The 20,278-nt window shown below is 45.9% G+C and overlaps 1 protein-coding gene and 1 non-coding gene across 3 annotated transcripts in view; both read right to left on the reverse strand.

Moving 5' to 3' along the window:
- Positions 1 to 8,050: 8,050 nt before the first annotated feature.
- Positions 8,051 to 20,278, reverse strand: part of KLF7 (Kruppel like factor 7) — a 136,967-nt gene continuing 124,739 nt past the window's right edge. The window contains exons 3-4 of one of the 2 annotated variants that reach the window (XM_038749181.1): positions 19,073 to 19,196; positions 8,051 to 9,486 (exon numbers count right to left, since the gene is read on the reverse strand). In XM_038749181.1, the coding sequence (XP_038605109.1) occupies positions 9,414 to 9,486; positions 19,073 to 19,196 (197 nt within the window). In that variant the 3' untranslated portion in view covers positions 8,051 to 9,413. Of the gene's footprint in view, positions 10,210 to 19,072; positions 19,197 to 20,278 lie in introns of both variants that reach the window. The other variant, XM_038749182.1, reaches the window with a different exon arrangement.
- LOC119931169 lies at positions 19,840 to 19,975 on the reverse strand. The gene has a single exon (XR_005452026.1). It is a non-coding gene; the product is annotated as a small nucleolar RNA SNORA7 (small nucleolar RNA).

The following is a 20,278-nucleotide window of genomic DNA, read 5'->3' on the forward strand; positions in this document are numbered from 1 at the left end:
GTCTTCCTAGATAATGGAGTGTCAGTAGCCAGCTCCTGCTCGTGCTGAAAGAAGCAGCGTTGTCTAGTGCACAGAGCACATGCCTGGGAGTCAGAAGGATCAGGGTACTAATCCCAGCTCCACTACTTGTCTGCTTTGTGACCTTAGGCAAGTCACTTCGCTGTGCCTCCATTACCTCATCTGTAAAATGGGGATTGATACCGTGAGCCTCGTGTGGGACATGGATTGTGTCCAACCGGATTAGCCTGTATCTAACCCATGGCTTAGTATGGCACCTGGCACATAGTAAAGGCTAAGGAAATACCATTAAAAAATGGTTCAGGAGGAAGGAGACCAAAAATATTTGCTAAAATGAGCCATTTTGGGTCAGCTAGGTTTTCTAGTCAACCATGTCACTTAGGTCATCCTTGCAAAGCCAAGAAACAAAGGTATCCTGGAAAACGAATGTTCTCATGTTTCTCCATCATCATCATCATCATCATAATACTGGCACTTGTTGAGTGCTTTCTGTATGCCAGCACTGTACTAACTGTAGGGGTGGATAGAAAATAATCAGGTCCGACACAGTTCCTTTCCCACATGGCTCACAGTCTAAGTTATGATAATTATTGTGATTTTGAGCCCTTACTATGTGTTAAGCACTTAATTAAGTGCTGGGGTAGATATGAGATAACCCCTTCTAGACTGTGAGCCCACTGTTGGGTAGGGACCGTCTCTATATGTTGTTAACTTGTACTTCCCAAGCGCTTAGTACAGTGCTCTGCACACAGTAAACATTCAATAAATATGATTGAATGAATGAATGGATGAATAATCAGGTTCCCCATGGGGCTCACAGTCCAAGCAGGAGGGAGACCAGGGATTGAACCCTCATTTTGCAGATGAGGGAACTGAGTCACAGAGAAGTTAAGCAACTTGTCCAAGGTCACACGGAAGACGAGTGATGGAGCTGGGATTAGAACCCAGGTCCTCCAACTACCAGGATCGTGCTTTTTCTACTAGGCCACACAAAACCTTCATCAGTGCTGTCGATAAAAGGTACCGCGACTGGTTTGAGTGAATTTCCCTTTACTAATAATTAATTTCTCTCCCACCATTCCTCTCCGAACTCCTAGAGCAAACAATTTCTCTATTTCCTCTCCTCCAATTCTTCCCTTGACCATCTCCAATCTGGGTTCCACCCCCTTCACTCCACCAAAACTGTCATTCCGATTTGATTACGATTAAATACGATTGAATGAATTCCACCAAAACTGCCCTCTCAATGGTCACCATTGATCTCCTTGCCAAATCCAACAGCCTCTACCTCAACCTAATCCTCCTCAACCCCTCAACTGCTTTCAACACACTCAACCACCCCCTTTTCCTGGAAACATTATCCAACCTTGGCTTCACCATCCTCTCCTAGTTCTCCTCCTAACTCTCCAACCACTCATTCTCAGTGTCTTTAGTGGACTTGAAGCTTTATTCAAACAAAGCCCATCTCCTCAAAGAGGGCTTCCCCATCTAAGCCCTCATTTCCTCTTCTCCCTTACACTTGGATTTGCTCCCTTTATTTACCCCACCCTCAGCCCTACAGCACTTATGTACATATTCATTATTTATTTATATTAATGTCCATCTCTCCCTCTAGACTGTGAGCTCCTTGTGGGAAGGGAATGTATCTGCCAACTCGTGTTGTGCTCCCTCAAGCGTTTCGATCATTTCTCTCACACATTAAGTGCTCAATAAATGTGACTGATTGATTGATTCATTTCCTTTCACAATGAGCAGTGAAATACCAAAAAAACCCCAAGAATTAAAGGGAGGAGGAGAAGATCAAGCAGTCACTGGGTAGTAAAGAGCAAACAACTATTCCAGTGCCTAATGAGGAAACTGACTGGTGACTTGCTTTAAAAGACTTTCTCAAATCTGCTCTCTCCGGTCAAGGGTCCTCCCTGAGGTGCAAAAACAGACGGGTTGGAGAGTGAGGCGGGATGGAAACCAGCCAAATCCTGCTTGGGCCAAGTATATCTGTCATTCTACTTCCTAGTTTAAACTGGGAGCAACGACAAGTTACTTAAATTGGTGACCAAATTTTGCCCAAGCTCTTGATTTGAGGGCTGGGGAAGGTTCCAAAAAAGGACTCATTTTCCTGGAACAGCAAATACAATTGCTTTTTCCATCTTATTCATTCACTTTTAATTGATATGAGTGTTCATGGGCATTGGCATTCTTTCAACGCTTAGCCATCTCTTTGCAGACAGGTTTTCTATCTGGATACTCAGTGACTCTCTCCTATGAATCAACGCCTTATCATGAGTTAGTATACACCAAAGAAGCTTAGAACTATGCCATTGAGAGATATTCTCTCACCAGGGTTACCCATAATGGAAAGGTCTAAGCCAAAGCATCTGGCAAAGTTGATTCACCTGCGCTGGGCAGCAGCAGCATGGGAAAGAGTCAAAGGCGGACGATAAAGTGATCAAAATGTTGATCAATGGCAATGGCAGAAACTTAAGCTTTCACTTCACAGAAAACGGCAATGGTAAACGACTTCTGTATTTTTTTACACAGAAAACTCTATGGATACGCATACCAGAAAGACTACAGAAGAGCGAAGATAGGACATTCTGGAGAAAATACGTCCACAGGGTCGCTATGATCAGATCAGAAATGACTTGATGGCTTTTGATGATGACGACTCAGTGACTGGCTCTCTCTAGGTCAGTCAGTCAACCAATAGTACTGAGAACTTCTTCTGTGTGCAGCCCTCTACTAAGCGCTTGGGAGACTACGGAAGAGTGAATGGTCATGATCCTTCTCCTCAGGAGCAAAAAAATACAAAGGAACTATATGGTCTGTTCCTCTCCTCACTGAACCCTCCAAAATAATTCTGTAACCTCTGTCCAGCCATCTACCTTTTGTCACCCCCTTCCTCTTGAAAAAGAACCACTGTAACTTATATCATCTTTCCCTCCTCTCCCCCAACTCCACCAACAAAACTGTTTCGTGTAACTGCTTCCTCTCTGAAAAAGAAGACACTGAAAAACCCTCACCCTGGCTCCCCAGAACCTTGGGGTCCCTTTCCTGAGGCCAAGAGAAGTCTGGCTCCGGACCCAACGTATGGAAGTCAGCCCTGGGGAGCTGCGGAGGTAATCAGATTGGATACAGTGACCACGTCAAATGGGGCTCCCGGTATTAATCCCTATTTTATAGATGAGGTAACTGAGGCCCAGAGAAGTGAAATGACTTGCCCAAGGTCACACAGACGACAAGTGGCAGGGCTGGAATTAGAACCCAGTTCCTTCTGACTCTAAGGCCCTGTGCTCTATCCACTAGGCCAAGCTGCTTCTCTAACTGCTAGCTGCTTCTGCTACAGATTCTGCTACTGCTAGTATTACTACTACTACTACTGCTACTACAGCTACTATTACTACTGCTATATAGTAGTCTTCTTGAAGTCTCCTTGAGAAAATCAGGTACATGGGACACACACAGAGCCGTTCCCAGGCCAAACACATTCTACTGTTTATTACACATATTACATTCTTAAATAAAAATGCGTCACATAACATTTTTGCATAGATATCTTACAATATACCAATTTAAAAAAGAATTATGAAACAGACCAGTAACAAAAATAAATTTTTTTCTTCATTAATAATTTTGTAACATTAACATACCACCATCATATAATACAAATAATATTTTTAAATCTTAAGACTTTTTGTACAGCAAAAAAAACTTGACAAAGTAATATATTTATATATAAAAAGCTTAAAAAAAATAAAATGTCAAAAAAAGGCAGAACTGAGGGCTATAAGACTGGGTACTTCTGTGATATATTAGAAATACCAGAGAAGGCCTGAGAGAATGTGACTAGGGGGAGTGTCTCTCCAAACACACTTGTTAGACATACCTGGACAAAGAATAAGGAAAAGGATAGTGCAAAAAACTGAAATTCCTTCAAGCAATTCGTGTGTGTGTGTGTGTGGGCGTGTGTGAGCATTGACAATTCAAAAGAAAGGAAGGAGAGAGGGGACACTGGATGTGGTGGATGGGAAGCAGGGGCTGGAAAAACACAAAGTGCTTTATTGTAATTGTTACGGTGGGAGAAAAGGAGATCTTGGCCACAGGAATTTCTTCTTCCTTGAAATCAGAAGAAGTGTGAGGCTTAAGAACTGAATGAGGGGTAGCTTATGCCAGTGTTTGGATATCAAAGCAGACTGAAAAATAAGGAAAAAAACACATCGGGGACCATTCCGGGTACCAGAAACCCTCCTTGACGCTCCGAGATTACTCGCGCTCCAGTTCGGCAGGAGCCAGGAGGTTAAACCGTCACTTCTCTCCCTGTGATAACACACTCCCCGGGGTTGACCTGTCTCAATGAACTGGCAACTGTAAGCAACCTTTTCCCCCAAAAGATATTAGGCACTAGTGGCTACTACGTGTCCAGGATAGTAGCCCGATCATTTTCCTTCTGAGAAGGTACTGTAGGTACATATGCATACACACCCATCTGTGGGCATACTCATAGCACCTTAAGAATTCGGAAACGGGGCCTTTTCACGGCAGTAGACAAAAGTTAGAGTCCAAGTAGCATAAAGGTCTCAAAGCTTACAGTTCAAAAACGTTTGTAAATAGTCCTCACTGTATGGGTCCAACATCATTCCCCATCGCCACTGGAAAATCAAGCAAAACACAGATTGAAAAAGAAGAAAATCGTGTCCAGATGTTTTCAAGGACAGAGGTCTGTTGCTGGGGACAAGAAAGGGGGTCGGGGGGAGAAGGCAACAGATTTCTACCCAGGTTTTTATACCTGGTTCCCAAGAACTATAATGAGCATCTAAACACTGAAAGAATATAAGTCTCGAAGGATGCACACAAGAGAGTTTAGAGCGGCTTTTCCCATGACCTATCGGGAAACCAGTGAGGGAAATCCGAGAGTGCTAAAAGTATGACTAAAACCCTTGAGCCTCTGGCTGGAAGCCATGGGACGTGGAGTTATTTACAAGCAAATTTTTGGTTGACTTGGATACAAGCGTCCGTACCTCTCCAGCCATCCCCCGCCAAAATCTGGGAGCTGAGAGGGAGCCAATTGGCAGCGGAGATGCATTCGCTCACCTCCGCCCCGAATCTCAGGCCCCTTGCTTGGCCAATGGAGACACCCCCACTTTCCAAGGTTGAATTATTCCTCCGGCCCTTGCCCTTCATTTGGCAGTCGGTGATTTCAGTGGTGAAGAGATTCAGTTTCGGCTTCGGTTTGTGAATTTCAAGCGGTTTCTCCTTTCTAAAAGGAGACCATCGTCAAAGGAGTGGGGGTTGAATTCCTGCCCATTCAACAAGCTAGTTGCGGGCAGGGGACGTGTCTGTTATATTTTCCTCTCTCAAGTGCTTAGTACAGTACTTTGCATACAGTAAACGCTCAATGAATACAATTGGATGAATGAATGGTGGGGGCCCGTTCATATCTGGCTGCCCCTTGGCACTGTCCCATTCCCATCCCCAAGACTGTATCACAGAAAACAGAATCTGGCAAACATCATTCTCCATTCAGCACTTTTTTGGGGTGACGCATGATTTTGCAACAACAGATTGGAGCCATTAATATCAGTCCCCTTGTCTATAAGAGCTTGCCATCATGTTTTCTCTCCTTCCAGTTTCAGGGTTGAAGCTAGAAGAAAATTAATAATAATAATAATAATAATAATAATGGTAATTGTTAAGCTCTAACCATGTGCCAAGCACTGTTCTAAGTACTGGGGTAGATACAAGTCAATCAGGCTGGACACAATAACTGTCCCACATGGGGCTCACAGCCTTAATCCCCATTTGACAGATGAGGTCACCAGCTAAGTCTACTCATTCAATTGTATTTACTGAGTACTTACTGTGTGCAGAGCACTGTACTAAGTGCTTGGAAAGTACAAGGCAGCAATAAAGAGAGACAATCCCTGGCCACAATAGGAGCCGATGACCACAATCGGGTCAAAATCATCCTAAATGCATCTTTTGCCACCAAAACAAATGCAGAACTGGGTTAGGAGCTACTTGGATATGGAGTTGTATATCTCCTTTGCTTTCTAGGCTCAGGGAGGCAACCTTTAAAAAGGGACAATAAAACCATTGAAACCCCATGAGATTGTCTTGTTTTCTTATCTGAATCAGCTAAAGGACTGTGTGAGGGAGGGGGAATAAGGTTATCTTGGTGGTTTTGGCCAGGGATGAACAATATCTAGTGAGTGTAACGGGGGACCAGGAAATCCATATTTGAGTCTTGAACGGTTTCTATAATGCTTGGTCAGAGGCTTCAAATGTCTATTTTTCTGGCAGAAAATCCATCCCAACAGACGTTCTTCTGGGCCAATTACTCATTAAAGGGGAAGGGGGCTCTGAGGATTTGTACCCAATGATCGAGAGACCAGCAACTCCAAAATGCATCGCGGTTCTCGGTTTCCTTGTCTTTGTCTTAACAGCCATGTGGCAGGGATAGGGAGGCCTCACCAGAAAAGAAGAAAACGGTCAATGATTCAGAAACACTCTTTTCAGAAAACTAAATTCTGGGGCCTGGGAGCAAAGCAGATTTGAAAGGGCCACGAAATGATATCCCAGGCCCTTCCTCTTCAAGCTACGCTTCCCCGGAATGTTAGGAAATATCGGGGAGGAGGGAGCGGAGTGAAATGCCGCCAGAGGGTTTCGGCTTGGGATTTGGCTTTTTGAAGAATTCACCACTCTACCCCAGGGAGGCCCCGCTTGCCCAAGTTGACATCGTCTTGTTGCCAGATCCGTTTGAGGTGGAGACCTTTTAGACTGTGAGCCCACTGTTGGGTAGGGACTGTCTCTATATATTGCCAACTTGTACTTCCCAAGCACTTAGTACAGTGCTCTGCACACAGTAAGCATTCAATAAATACGATTGATGATGATGAGACCGTCTCAGTTGTTTGCTCCAAAAGAATCTCGCCTGGTTCCTCATGACAGAACGGCCTAATGTTGCCGAGGGGCCAGCGTTCAGCTGGAAGAAGACTGTTCAAAGCGACATACATCAGCACCGCCTTCATTCTCGACCTACCCCGCCTTTTCGCCTTTATTCTCAAACCAGTCGCCTGCCCCTGACCATCCCATGGCTGGCAACCACCACCTCTGATAACCAACAAGCGGCGGGCTGGGACCCTGGAGAGGATGGGGGGCAAAATGAGAGGATCTCACAGACACACATGGAGAGGAGGACAAATCACCAAAAATGTCAGACATTTCGATGGTTCCAAGAGGCCCTTGTTCTGCCACATTCAAAAGAGATCTCAACAAGACCACAAATGACAACAGGAGTAAATAAGTACTGGTTACCCTTTTGCAGTTAAAAATTGAAAAAGAAAACAAAAAACCCAAACCCCTTTGAGCGCCTTGCACTTCATTGTGGAGTTAAAACTGAAAATCTTTCAGAGCTTTTCCTAATAGCATTTCTAGGGGAAAGAGCAGCTGGGGCTTAGGATGGGACCCAGAGAGGTGGTGACAACCGGGACGATGTGTGCCACGTGGCGAGCCTGGGGTCTCCTGCTGAAAGCTGCTCTGGGATTAAACAGAAAGGAAAAAAAAAAGGAGGGTGTCTCTATCCTTGCCTAATGTACTGGCTGGGCTCGCTACAGTTTAATTCAGGTGAGGTTCCACTCCACTCACACACCTGTCGGTCCTCCAGAGAAGATGCTTCAAACATTCAAATGGAATCCCGTGAAACGCCCTAGTGGCACGGCCACAAAAAGGATTCAAATGCAGAAGTAGAGAACTACAAGATTGTCAGCAAGCAGTGCTCTGGGAATTGTTTTTCATGTCTAGTTTAAATCTTTGGAATAAAATTGATTTTTTTTTTTACCCTCCACTCATGTTCCTAGCATTACCTCCAGCAGATGGGTAGATTTTTTTTTTAATGTGTGTGTTTGTGTGTATGTGTGTGTGGTGTTTCCTTGTGGGCATTTCCTTTATTTTGGTCCATATCTTAAAATGATTCGATGGGCCAGACCTTAAAAATCTCCCCTCTCCACCCGCCCCACCCCCACAAGAGCATCCTGACTGCCAGCCACACAGTGTTTGTGATCGAGAGACTCGTTGGTTCACTTCCAGAAGAGTCGCCGTAACGCAGTGAAATCCCAGGTGTGGAGAGTGGAAGAATCGAGAGCCCGGGATCCCGCTGGCTACCCTTCCGGAGCCGGTCCGACTCGGAGGAGTCTGGCATCCCCTCGCCTCCCCTCCTGGGCCAGCTGCCCCATCTCAATGGCCGGTGAGTCAGAATGGTTGGAGGAGGACGAGGGCAAAGATGCTGGCCGGGGAAGAGGAGCGGTAACGGCCTGTGGATCGCGGCCCCTTCTGTTTGTTCTCAGATGTGCCTTTGAAGGGGATGGTCCCAGAATATACAAAATATACAACCTGTCCTAATGACCCCCGCCCCCCCGCCACCTGCCTGTGGTGGCCACGGGACGGTCCTAAAAGCAGTCTTTGGAGTGGAGGCCGGCCCCAACTAGCAAGAGATTCAGGGAGGCAGAGACCGGTGAGTGGGAGGGGGTGTGTATGTATGGATGTGTGTGGGGGTGGGGGGTAGAGGAAGGACACCGCTTCAGGCCAAGGTCCGATTTAGCTGGAGGGCTTCCCCTTGCCGGAGTAAATTCGAGGGTCCCGTTGGTCTGGGATGAAATCGGCGCACCTGTCGGGTGCCAGCGGCCCTGGAGGTCAGCGACCCATCCTTCCTACAGAGACCGGCTCCACGGAGAACTCTCAACGCTAACGTCAGCCCTTGCCCCACCATGGAGCTTGACCCTGGAAATCTGTACTTTGTTTAGACAAGTGGGTTAATCCATGAGGTGGGTGGGCGTGACGGAGAATCTCCGGTCGACCCCCCACCCCGCCCTCCCCGGAATTGGGAAACATCCTCGCTGCTCTTCCAAGTGGAGATGGAGTGGTATTTTTGGCTTCTGGTCAGGGAACAACCCACAGTTAGGTTCAAAAAAATTCAGCTGTCCTCTGAGACAAATGGCGTCTGGGCTGAGAGTCGGTCGCCGGGGGGACGGAGTAGGGCGGGAGAGGCGATGGAACGCCACAGAATCTGTCGAGGCTCCGGGTTCAGGCCCCAGGTCCCCCGTCCAAACTGAGAGAGTGTCACGGAGATCGCCAGTCCGGGGAGAAAAGATAAAACATTTAAGCTTCCAAATGAGCTTTTCAAGTTTTCATTAACCAAAGTCAGAGCGAGACAGAGAGTATTTAAAAAGAAAATAATCTAGCTACGGCAGTCACGGGAGCCCAGAGGGTTTACACTGACTCCTTTTGGGGACTTGATTCTCTTGGCCACTTGAAGTCATGCTAGAAGATTCCAAAATCCCTAGTGCATATGGTGTGCAAACGTCAAAAAAGGACGAGAGGAAGATTCCTCCTTTGTGAATTCTCTACCCCGTTGGCCAGAGTCTCCTGCCGGTAAGGCCATTGGTGTTGACTTGAAAGGATCTCGATAGCTCAGTCCTATGAAGAACCAAAACAGATCAAAAGGTCCGTGAGGAAGTCTGACGCATTGAATATTACATTTTTTTTTTTCTCAGACACAAAGGACAAAGGAACCAAGAGGTTAATTTTGGCTACCAAACTGGGATTTGGTTTTCTAGGTCATTTTTTTCCAACAATTTAAAAAGAAGCGTTAGTGCTACGGGTGTGCAACTTGCAGATGATGTCATCTTCTATCAGGTTGCACTGAGAAGCGAGTTAAATGAGCCCCTCTTTCTGTTGTCCACCTGCAGAGAAGCCACATCCATTGTCTCTGATTTCCATTGGCAACAGTAGGAAACCATTCCAACAACGCTGAAGTCAGCAGCCAATCAGCCTGGCTTAGTTCACCCCGATTCCTCTTCCATCTGGCTAGGGCAAGGCATAAAGAATACATGTGGATATTTTAAGTCGAGTCAAGTGCATGGTAGGGAGTGTGTGTGTGTGTGTGTGTGTGTGTTTGTGCACGCGCGTGTGTGTATGTGTGTATGTGCGCGTGGGAGTGCGCGTGCGTGCCTGTGTGCAAAGAGGTTCACTCGTGAGCTCTTTTTTCTCCTGCAAGGCAGTGGGGTTCTGACTTCGGTCTAGACTCCTATTCTGGGAGTCTTCCCTTAGGCAACAGCCAGGAGGAGGTGTCTCTGGTTTTTAGGGATTTAGATATGTCTCTTCATATGGAGGGCAAGGTGATCGGATCTGGAAAAACACCTGGAAAATGAGAAACAGGAAATGAATGGGACCGTTATAACTTTTCTCTCCCCCAAACACATTCATTCATTCATTCATTCCATGGTATTCAATGAGCACTTACTGTGTGCAGAGCACTATACTAAGTGCTTGGTAGAATACAATAAGAAGCAGGTATATTCCCTGCCCACAACGAGCTTACAGTCTAGACGTGCTCAGACCCCCTGATCTAAACCTGATGGCATCTTGTGCCAAACGTGATGATTCTACTTCTGATGATTCTATTTTGTTTGTTTCTGAGGGCAGGATGGGCCCCACAAATTGACAGCATTTCCTTCTTTGCTCAAGGAAGCCAGACTGCAACCCCTTGAGACCGTACGCTCATTGTGGGCAGGGAATGTGCTTACCAACCCTGTTTTGGGTTGTTGGGTTTTTTTTTTTTTAATTGTATTTGTGAAGAGCTTCCTCCGTCCCAGGCCCTGTACTGGGCGTTGGGGTAGACATAAGCTAATCAGTTGGAAACAGTCCATGTCCTAAGTGGGGCTCACCATTTTAATCTTCATTTTACAGGTGAGGTAACTGAGGCAGAGACATTCAATGACTTGCCCTAGGTCACACAGCAGATAGAGGGAGGAGCTGGGATCAGAAACCCAGGTCCTTCTGACTCACAAGCCCATGTGCTAAGCATTTGGTCATACTGCTTCTCCAGCTCTGTTCTATTTTACTCTACCAAGCATTTAGTACAGTTCTCTGCACACAGTAAGTGCTCAATACATATGACTGGTTGATTGATTGATGGGGGCTGAGGTGTGGGGGATTTTGGTTTGCTGAATCAGCTCAAGACAGGGCTCCAACTGTCCCTCTCTGCAGTCCCAGGGAGGGGATGGGGCAGGGATTCATTCATTCATTCAATTGTATTTATTGAGCGCTTACTGTGTGCAGAGCACTGTACTAAGCGCTTGGGATCCGGGGGTCAGCCAGCACCCACTGTACATAGGGGACCCTCTAGACTGTAAGCTCACTGAAGGCAGGGAACAGGTCTGTTTATTGTTATATTGCACTTTCCCAAGTGGCTTCGTATAGTGCTCTGCACACAGTAAGTGCTCAATAAATACAACTGACTGACTGACTCTGCAACCAGCACGGAGCCTTGCCACGCTAGAGAATCTTGGTTATGCCGGACAACAGAGGGTGGATTTGTGTGCCGGGCTGGGAGTACCCCACTCAATCAATCAAACAATGGTATTTATTGTGCGCTTACTACGGGCAGAGCCCTGTACTAAGCACTTCAAAGAGATCAATACAACAGAATTGGCAGAAACGTTCCTTGCCCCTAACGAGCTTATGCTCAGGAATACAGGGTCAGTCAGTCGGTCTGGTTCTGGGGGTGGCTCCAGCCCAATTCCAAGAAATTACTGGACCTTCATTAGGCCAGACTCTGTCTCTCCTACTAGCTTGCATGCTCTTTACGGTCAGGGAACACGTCTTTTACTCCTGTAGCCTTCTCCCAAGCACTTACTAGAGTGCTTTGCACATGTAGAGCCTGCTGTTGGGAAGGGACCATCTCTATATGTTGCCAACTTGTACTTCCCAAGCGCTTAGTACAGTGCTATGCATACAGTAAGTGCTCAGTAAATACGATTGAATGAATGTAGAGGTGCTCGCTAAATACCACTGAATGACAGGGAAGCAACATGGCCTAAAGGAAAGAGCACAGGCCTGGGAGTTAGAGGACCTGGGTTCTAATTCTGGTTCTCCCAGTTGCCTACTGTGTGCCTCAGTATCCTCATCTGTGCAAAGGGGATTCAATACTTGTTCTCTCTCCTATTTATACTTTGAACCCCCAGGTGGGACAGGGACTGTGCCCAACCTGATTACCTTATATCTTCTCAAGTGTTTAATACAGTGTTTGGCCCATAGTGAGTGCTTAAAAAAATACTACAATTATTATTATTAGTAGTAGTAGTACTTACAGTCTAACAGAGTACTTACTAACAGAGTACTTACATATGCTATTAGCTCATTGTGGGCAGGGAACATCTCTACCAATTGTTACATTGTGCTCTCCCAAGCACTTAGTACGTGCTCTGCACACAGTGGGCACTCAATAAATATGACTGGCTGATTAATTTTAGTAGTAGTAGTAGTAGAAGTAATAGTATTGGTCAATCAACCATCTTCTCCTTGCCCTGAGGGGCTACACTCTTCTCCCCAGTCAAATGCTATCCTGGTTATTTTTCAATAAAAGAATTTCGCTGGTTGGCTAATGCATCGCGAGCAACCCCAGAACAACTCACCACTGAAATAGGTACTTTCTTTTGACAACCAGAAAAGTCGTTAAATTCCACCTAAAATACCTGACCAGTGAACTAGTTTTTATTTTGTTCTCTAAGACCTAAAAATGCCCAGACTTTAGCAACTGAGTGAGCGTCCTTCCAACTGGCTTCAAGATAGCTCCAGCAAAGAGTAGTCAGACCAACTGTCCCCTTCTCAAAACCTCTTGCCTGACTGTCTGCCCTTTAACTGAAACTAGAGCAGTCACTACCAACCCTCCCAAATCTCAGACAAGACGACACACGGATCATCACATGTTTCACCCCAGCCATGCAGGGTCATGCTGTGATGTCATAACCACTGTTCTGCAGATGTCTACCAAAGGCCATCGGAAGCTAGAATGTTCTCTGTTGTGGGGAGCGATTTCTGGTGCCCCAGTGTCTTCCAGAACCTTTGCCCTCTCCGATCCTCATTCATTCATTCATTCAATCGAATTTATTGAGCACTTATTGAGCAAAGTACTGTACTAAGCGCTTGGGAGAGTACAACAGAACAATCAACAGACACATTCCCCACCCACAGCAAGCTCACTGCCTGGAGGGGGAGACAGACATTGATATAAATAAATAAGCGACTTATTTATTTATTTATTCCTCATGAACACCAAGCATGAATTGTCTGCTGTACGACCTGAGGCACGTTACTTCACTTCTCTGGGCCTCAGTTCTCTCAACTGTAAAATCAATCAATCCATCAATCGTATTTATTGAGCGCTTACTGTGTGCAGAGCACTGTACTAAGCTTTTGGGAAGTACAAGTTGGCGACATATAGAGACAGTCCCTACCCAATGGGATTAAGACTGTGAGCCCCATGTGGGACAGGGACTTTATCCAACCCAATTTGCTTGTATCCACCACGGCACTTATTACAGTGCCTGGAACATAGTAAGCACTTAACAAATACCATTATTAATATTATTATTATTATTACCACTACTACTATTCCTACTATTATTACTATTATTATTATTATTCTGAGCCACCAAACCTGACAGCAGAAGGTGAAGGGAGGCTGGATGTTTCAATGTAAAATATTGGACGTGATCCATATTGGACCCTATCTGTACTGGATCCATGGCACTAGATAACCAATGCCTGCCCTACCCCCTGCACTCCTCTCCCCAACCCGCTTCTCCCAACTGAAGACTGGCATCAATAATAACAATAATAATAATGGCATTTGTTAAGCACTTACTATGTGCCAAACACAGTTCTAAGTGCTGGAGTAGACACAAAGTAATCAGGTTGCCCCACGTGGGGCCCACAGTCTTCATCCCCATTTTACAGATGAGGTAACTGAGGCACAGAGAAGTGAAGTGACTTGCCCAAAGTCACACAGCTGATAAGTGGTTGATCCAGAATTAGAACCCACGACCTCTGACCCCCAAGCCTGTGCTCTTTCCTCCAAGCCATGAAATTCTCAACCCAAGATATCCTCCATGTCTAAAGACCTTCCGAATGGAATCATCATCCCAACCCCCTCAAGCTTCTCCTGGGAATCTAAGAGTTAACCAGAGCTCAAGGCTGCGGGCCGTGTATGACGGAGGCCAACTAGCCACCAGGAGCACCGTCTGCTAGGGAACGGCGACTCTCCCAAGTGCTTAGTCCAGTGCTCTGAACACAGTAAGAGCTCAATAAATGACCCATTGATTGACGGGTACTTTACTCCACTGAAACGCACCATCAATTCCTCACCTAAGCAGTCCTGTAGTTCTGCTAGGAAAGCACCTGCTTTAGAACTTCACCTTGAATGATTTTCCCATTATAAGGGCTAACTCTAAGGAAGAATCTTTGGTTTCTTGGAAAAAAAATCTTCCAGTAAGATTGGTTTTGAAACAGGCCCAAGAAGACTAGTAAGGGTAATTAGCTCATCAAATCATTAATTACACCTTCCCACGCTCCCACTAAGATCTAGTCTCAACGACTCATTTCAGCTCAATTTACCATTGTTTAAAGCTAAATAAACAATAACCACCGAGAAACCTGGTTCCGCCCCAGCAAATCTTGAACTTTGGCCTGGGGAGGGAAAAGGGAAGGAAAAGGAACAAGGAAGGATGTAGTGGCATGGCAAAAGCCAAAGAGATCGCTTCTCGCGAAGTTTCAGATGTTCGAAATTCTATTAGATCATTGGGTCACCCACTGCAGACTCTCCTTCCTGGATTTCACTAGCAAACTTTTTAGCCTGCAGTGGGGCAGAGATATTACAGCTAACCTAGTGCCAGGGATGAAAGATGATTTACATCCCTGGGATGTGATCCAGAAATATAGGTTCCTGTAGATGAGGCTGTGTTTCTACGACTCCTGACATGCCATGTCTTCCTGATGTACTGCACAGAGTAGGTGCTCAGTAAATACTATTGATAAACGGATTCCTCTAGACCGTAAGCTCGCTGTGGGCAGGGAACATGGCTACCAACTCTGTTAAACTGTACTCTCCCAGGTGCTTATTCATTCATTCATTCACTTATTCGTATTTATTGAGTGTTTACTGTGTGCAGAGCACTGTACTAAAGGCTTAGGGGAGTACAATGTAACAAAATGCAGACACATTCCCTGCCCACAACGAGCTCACAGTCTAGAGATGGAGACAGATGGTGATCTGCACATAGTAAATGTTCAATAAATAGGAATGATTGATGGGTCAAGACCGCAATCTCTTGGTGAGGAAATGCCTCAGTTGACCCTATCCACTGCTTTCTATCCCCCATCGGCTTCTAGCCGGCTCCTGCTCCAACTTTAGAATATGGGGAAAGAGGCTGAGTCTCCTTTGGGCCAGGAACTACATCTCAACCGATAGCCTTGATTCTCTCTCCAACACTAGTGGAAGAGCGTGGGCCTAGGAGTTGGAAGGACCTGGGTTCTAATCCTGACTGTGCCGTTTCTCTGCTGTGTGAATCTGGGCAAGTCACTTCACTTCTCTGTACCTTAGTCACCTCATCCGTAAAACAGGGATTGAGACTGTGAGCCCAGTGTGGAACAGGGATTGTGTCCAACCCAATGACCTCGTATCTACCCCAGCACTTAGTACAGTTCCTGGTACATAGTAAGTGCTTAACAAATATCACAATTACTATTATCATTATTACTTAGTCCAGTGCTCTGGACACTGTATGACTTGAATGTTATCCCTTCAGCTGAAAACAGATGCTGAATGCTGCAAAAGACCATCCCAAACCCTTTGACTTTTAGCGGCATGGTTGAGACCTTTCAGAAAGATGTGGTTCCCAGAAAATATTTTCAACCACTAGCAGGTCTGCAGAGGCACTGCATGTTTTCACGTCTCTAGGGTTCACCAGCCGAACGTGAGCCAACTGGGTAGTGCTGATGTTCAAGGAGCAACCAGGTCAGTGTGATGCATGAAAGTAATCACCCAGGGAGCCGCTCAGTGAGCTGCCCAATGTGTTGCCCAGCCGCGGAGGTGACCAGATCTCTCTCTCTCTTAGCATACTGAAGCATTTTCTCATCAAAACTGAGATACTTAGTGCTGCATTCAAAAGATGGCTGATTTTCTTAAGCTTCTTTTCTAATAGAGAAACGGGATTAGAAGGCTAACCGGCTCCAATGCGAGCACGTTATTGGATTACATCAAAACCCGGTTCAGGCTTCCCCTTAGCCAGTAGGCCTCTAGTTGGGGATTCTGGGGCTACCAATCAATCTGCGCATCAGGCAGAAACTCCTCACCCTGGGCTTCAAGGCTGTCCATCACCTCGCCCCCTCCTACCTCACCTCCCTTCTCTCCTTCTCCAGCCCAGCCCGCACTCTCCACTCTGCCGCTAATCTGCTCACCATACCTCGTTCTCGCCTGTCCCGCCATCGACCCCCGGCCCACGTCATCCCCCGGGCCTGGAATGCCCTCCCTCTGCCCATCCGCCAAGCTAGCTCTCTTCCTCCCTTCGAGGCCCTACTGAGAGCTCACCTCCTCCAGGAGGTCTTCCCAGACTGAGCCCCTTCCTTCCTCTCCCCCTCGTCCCCCTCTCCATCCCCGCCATCTTACCTCCTTCCCTTCCCCACAGCACCTGTATATATGTATATATGTTTGTACATATTTATTACTCTATTTATTTATTTATTTTACTTGTACATATCTATTCTATTTATTTTATTTTGTTAGTATGTTTGGTTTTGTTCCGTCTCCCCCTTTTAGACTGTGAGCCCACTGTTGGGTAGGGACTGTCTCTATATGTTGCCAATCTGTACTTCCCAAGTGCTTAGTACAGTGCTCTGCACACAGTAAGCGCTCAATAAATACGATTGATGATGATGATCATTATCACGAGGGGAGTTGTTGCTGCTGTAGGCTCTTCCCATCTCCCCCGTTGCCTAGGGCCAAATTCTGAAGGTTTAAAAGAGAATATGAAGAGTTTTTCTAAATCCTTCCTCTTGTCCCTCTTGAATATTTTGGACTTCCCAGTCTGATTAATAGGAGAAAGAACAGGACAGGACTTTTTTGTGACTCGACTTTCTAGTATCTATCTCGGGGCCTAGTACAGTGCTTGACACATAATAAGCACTTATCAAATTGCCAACTTGTACTTCCCAAGTTCTTAGTACAGTGCTCTGCACACAGTAAGCACTCAATAAATACGATTGAATGAATGAATGAATCAAATGCCAGTGTTATAATTACTATTATTATTGTGTGCTTAGTCTGTGCAGAACACTATACTAAGCACTAAGGAGAGTACCATAGAGTTAATAGGCACTATCCCTCCCCTCAAGGAGTTTAGAATCTAGCAGAAGAGAATGTGCAAGTGGCACAGTCTATCAATCAATCAATCATCAATCACTCAATGGTATTTATTAAGGACTTACTGTGTGCAGAGCATTGTATTAAGCACTTGGAAGAGTACAATACAACAGAGTTGACAGACACATTCCCTGCCCACATCATGCTTACAGTCTAGAAGGGGAGGCAGACATTACTATAAATAAAATATTTATAAAATATAATTTATAGATATGCACATAAATGCTGTGGTCTAGTGGAAAGAGTCAGGACATCTGGGTTCTAATCCTAGAGCCCTCTACCACTAACCTGCCTTGTGACTCAAGGCAAGTCACTTAACCTCTCTGTGCCTCAATTTCCTCATCTCAAAAATGGGAATAGGATACTTGCTCTCCTTTCCTCTCAGATTGTGATTCCTGTGTACAGCATGGGCTTTTTCTGACCTGATTAGGGGTATCTGGGGTATTCACTCCAGAGTTTAGAACAGTGTTTAGCACTTAATAAATACCATACCATAAATCAGGGAGTGAGAACTTTCAGGGACCTCATTCTTTACTGAACTAGAGATTGTTTTAACAGAAGGTTCGGTATGCTCCCATTTCCAGGTTTTGATCAATCAACGGACTGCTTAGTGTGTGTACAGCACTGTACTAGACGCTTAGTTCTAAGGAGTCGAGAAGAAAAGGCTATCAGCCTCACTCTTGTCACCAATACCAACAGCAAATCATGTGGCAATGGGGGTCAAAGACTTATTTTGGTTGGTGCAGAGATCAATCGGGAGCATTTATTAAGTACTTACTGTGCACAGAATTTTAAACCAAGTACGTGGGATAGTACTACAGAGTTAGTAGAACTGAGCCCTGCCCTAAAGGAGCTTAAAGTCTAGTTGGGTTCAGAGATAGGGGCATGTCACCTCACCTTCTCCAGGGAAGGGCAGCTCTTCACCTTCTTTTTCTCTTCTTTCTAGGAAAACCCTCAAGAGGCCACACCCCACCCTACTGTCAAATGGGGAAGCTATGGGTTAGGACTTTGCACAGCACCGTTCATTCATTCATTTAATTATTCAATCGTATTTATTGAGCTCTTACTGTGCAGAGCACTGTACTAAGCATTTGGGAGAGTACACTATAACAATAAACAGACACATTCCCTGCCCACGACGAGCTTACAGACTCAAGGGAGAGGCACATAATATAAAAAATAATAATTATTGTGGCATATGTTAAGTGCTTACTGTGTGCAAGGCACTGTACTAAGCACGGAGGTGTATACAAGCAAATCGGGTTGGACACAGTCCCTGCCCCACATGGGGCTCACAATCTCATTCCCGATTTTACAGTTGAGGTAAGTGAGGACCAGAGAAGTGAACTGATTTGCCCAAGGTCACGCAGCAGACAAGTGGCAGAGCTGGGATTAGAACTCATGACCTTCTGACTCTCAGGCCGGTACTCTATTCACTATGTCACTTCCCTTCAAATAAACAGTAGTTACGGTGTTATATGCACATAAGTGTTGCGGGGCTGGAAGCAGGGGGATGAATGAAGAGAGCAAATCAGGGCAACGCAGAAGGGAGAGGGAGAAGAGGAAAATACCTGGGGGTGCTCAATAAATACCATTATTACTCTGGCCTCGACTGCTGGAGAGGCACCCGTCACCAAATACTCAGAAATCCTTGTGCCAGGTGTCTCCCATTCCCGAGGATGCCGGGGATGTTCTGGCCCCACAGATATAGCTGAGGGATTTCTTTCTCCAGTTTTCCTCTAGCTCTCTTCTGAAGTCCCCACAAAATGGCCCATGAAAGCCCGGGGTGGCTCTCTCCTTTACCTGTCGCAATGGTTGCATTTGAATGGTTTCGCCCCCGTGTGTTTCCTGTAGTGTCGTGTTAGCTCGTCACTTCGTGCAAAGCGCCATTCGCATCCTTCCCACGAGCATTTGTAAGGCTTCTCACCTGCGGGAGGAGAGGAAAGAAGCACCATCAGCAACGGTCCTGGCAAAATGGCCGGATGGCTGGCTAACAGATAGAACATACAACCGATCGACTGATAATAATAATAATAATAATGACAGTGGTACAGTTGCTGAATTGTACTTTCCAAATGCTTAGTACAGTGCTCTGCGCGTGGTAAGTGCTCAATAAATGACTGAATGAATGAATTGTACTAAGCATCTGAGAGAGCTCAACTGAGTTAGAAGATGCTATCCTCGCTCTCTAGGAGCTTACAATCTACTGTGAGCAGGTCATGGAATCCTTCACCTGCAAAAAGGGGATTCAAGGCCTGTTCTCCCTCCTACTTTGACCATGCGTCCACGTGGGACCTGATAATCTTGCATCGATTCCAGCGCTTAGTAAGGTGCTTGGAGTGTCTTGCCTTACGTCGTCGAGTCCTCTCCGACCCATAGCGACGCCACGGACACATCTCTCCCAGAACATCCCTCCTCCATCTGCAATCATTCTGGTAGTGGATCCATAGCGTTTTCTTGGTAAAAATATGGAAGTGGTTTACCACTGCCTCCTTCTGCGTGGTAAACTCGAGTCTCTGCCCTTGACTCTCTCCCACGCTGCTGCTGCTGCCCAGCACGGGGGAGTTTTGACTTGTAGCAGATTGCCTTCCACTCACTAGCCACTGCCCAAGCTTGGAATGGAATGGATAAGCTTCTGCCCGACTCCCTCCCACAGTCGAGACTGGTAGAGTACTGGAAACTCTCCAGGGGCCACCCTGAAAGGAGAGCTTGGCGTGTAGTAAGTGCTTAACAAATACCTCAATTATTAAGACACGATCCCTGCCCTCCGCAGTAGCTTACATTCCACTGTGTGCACGGCACTGTGCTAAGCACTCGGGAGAGCACAACAGAGTTAGAAGACATGATCCCTGCCTTCTTAGGTAGTGCTGGTGCTGAAGAGGACAATGAGCAACTGTGCCCTTTGACCAACATGTCTAACTTCTTGTCTATTCGATTCCAAAAAGCGACTACTAAATAAGCTACTACCTCCTCCCTGTTCTGAAATGTATTTGTTCCCATTCTAATGGT

The sequence above is a fragment of the Tachyglossus aculeatus genome, chromosome 7 (genome assembly GCF_015852505.1).
Source record: "Tachyglossus aculeatus isolate mTacAcu1 chromosome 7, mTacAcu1.pri, whole genome shotgun sequence".
In the NCBI taxonomy this organism is placed as follows: domain Eukaryota; kingdom Metazoa; phylum Chordata; class Mammalia; order Monotremata; family Tachyglossidae; genus Tachyglossus; species Tachyglossus aculeatus.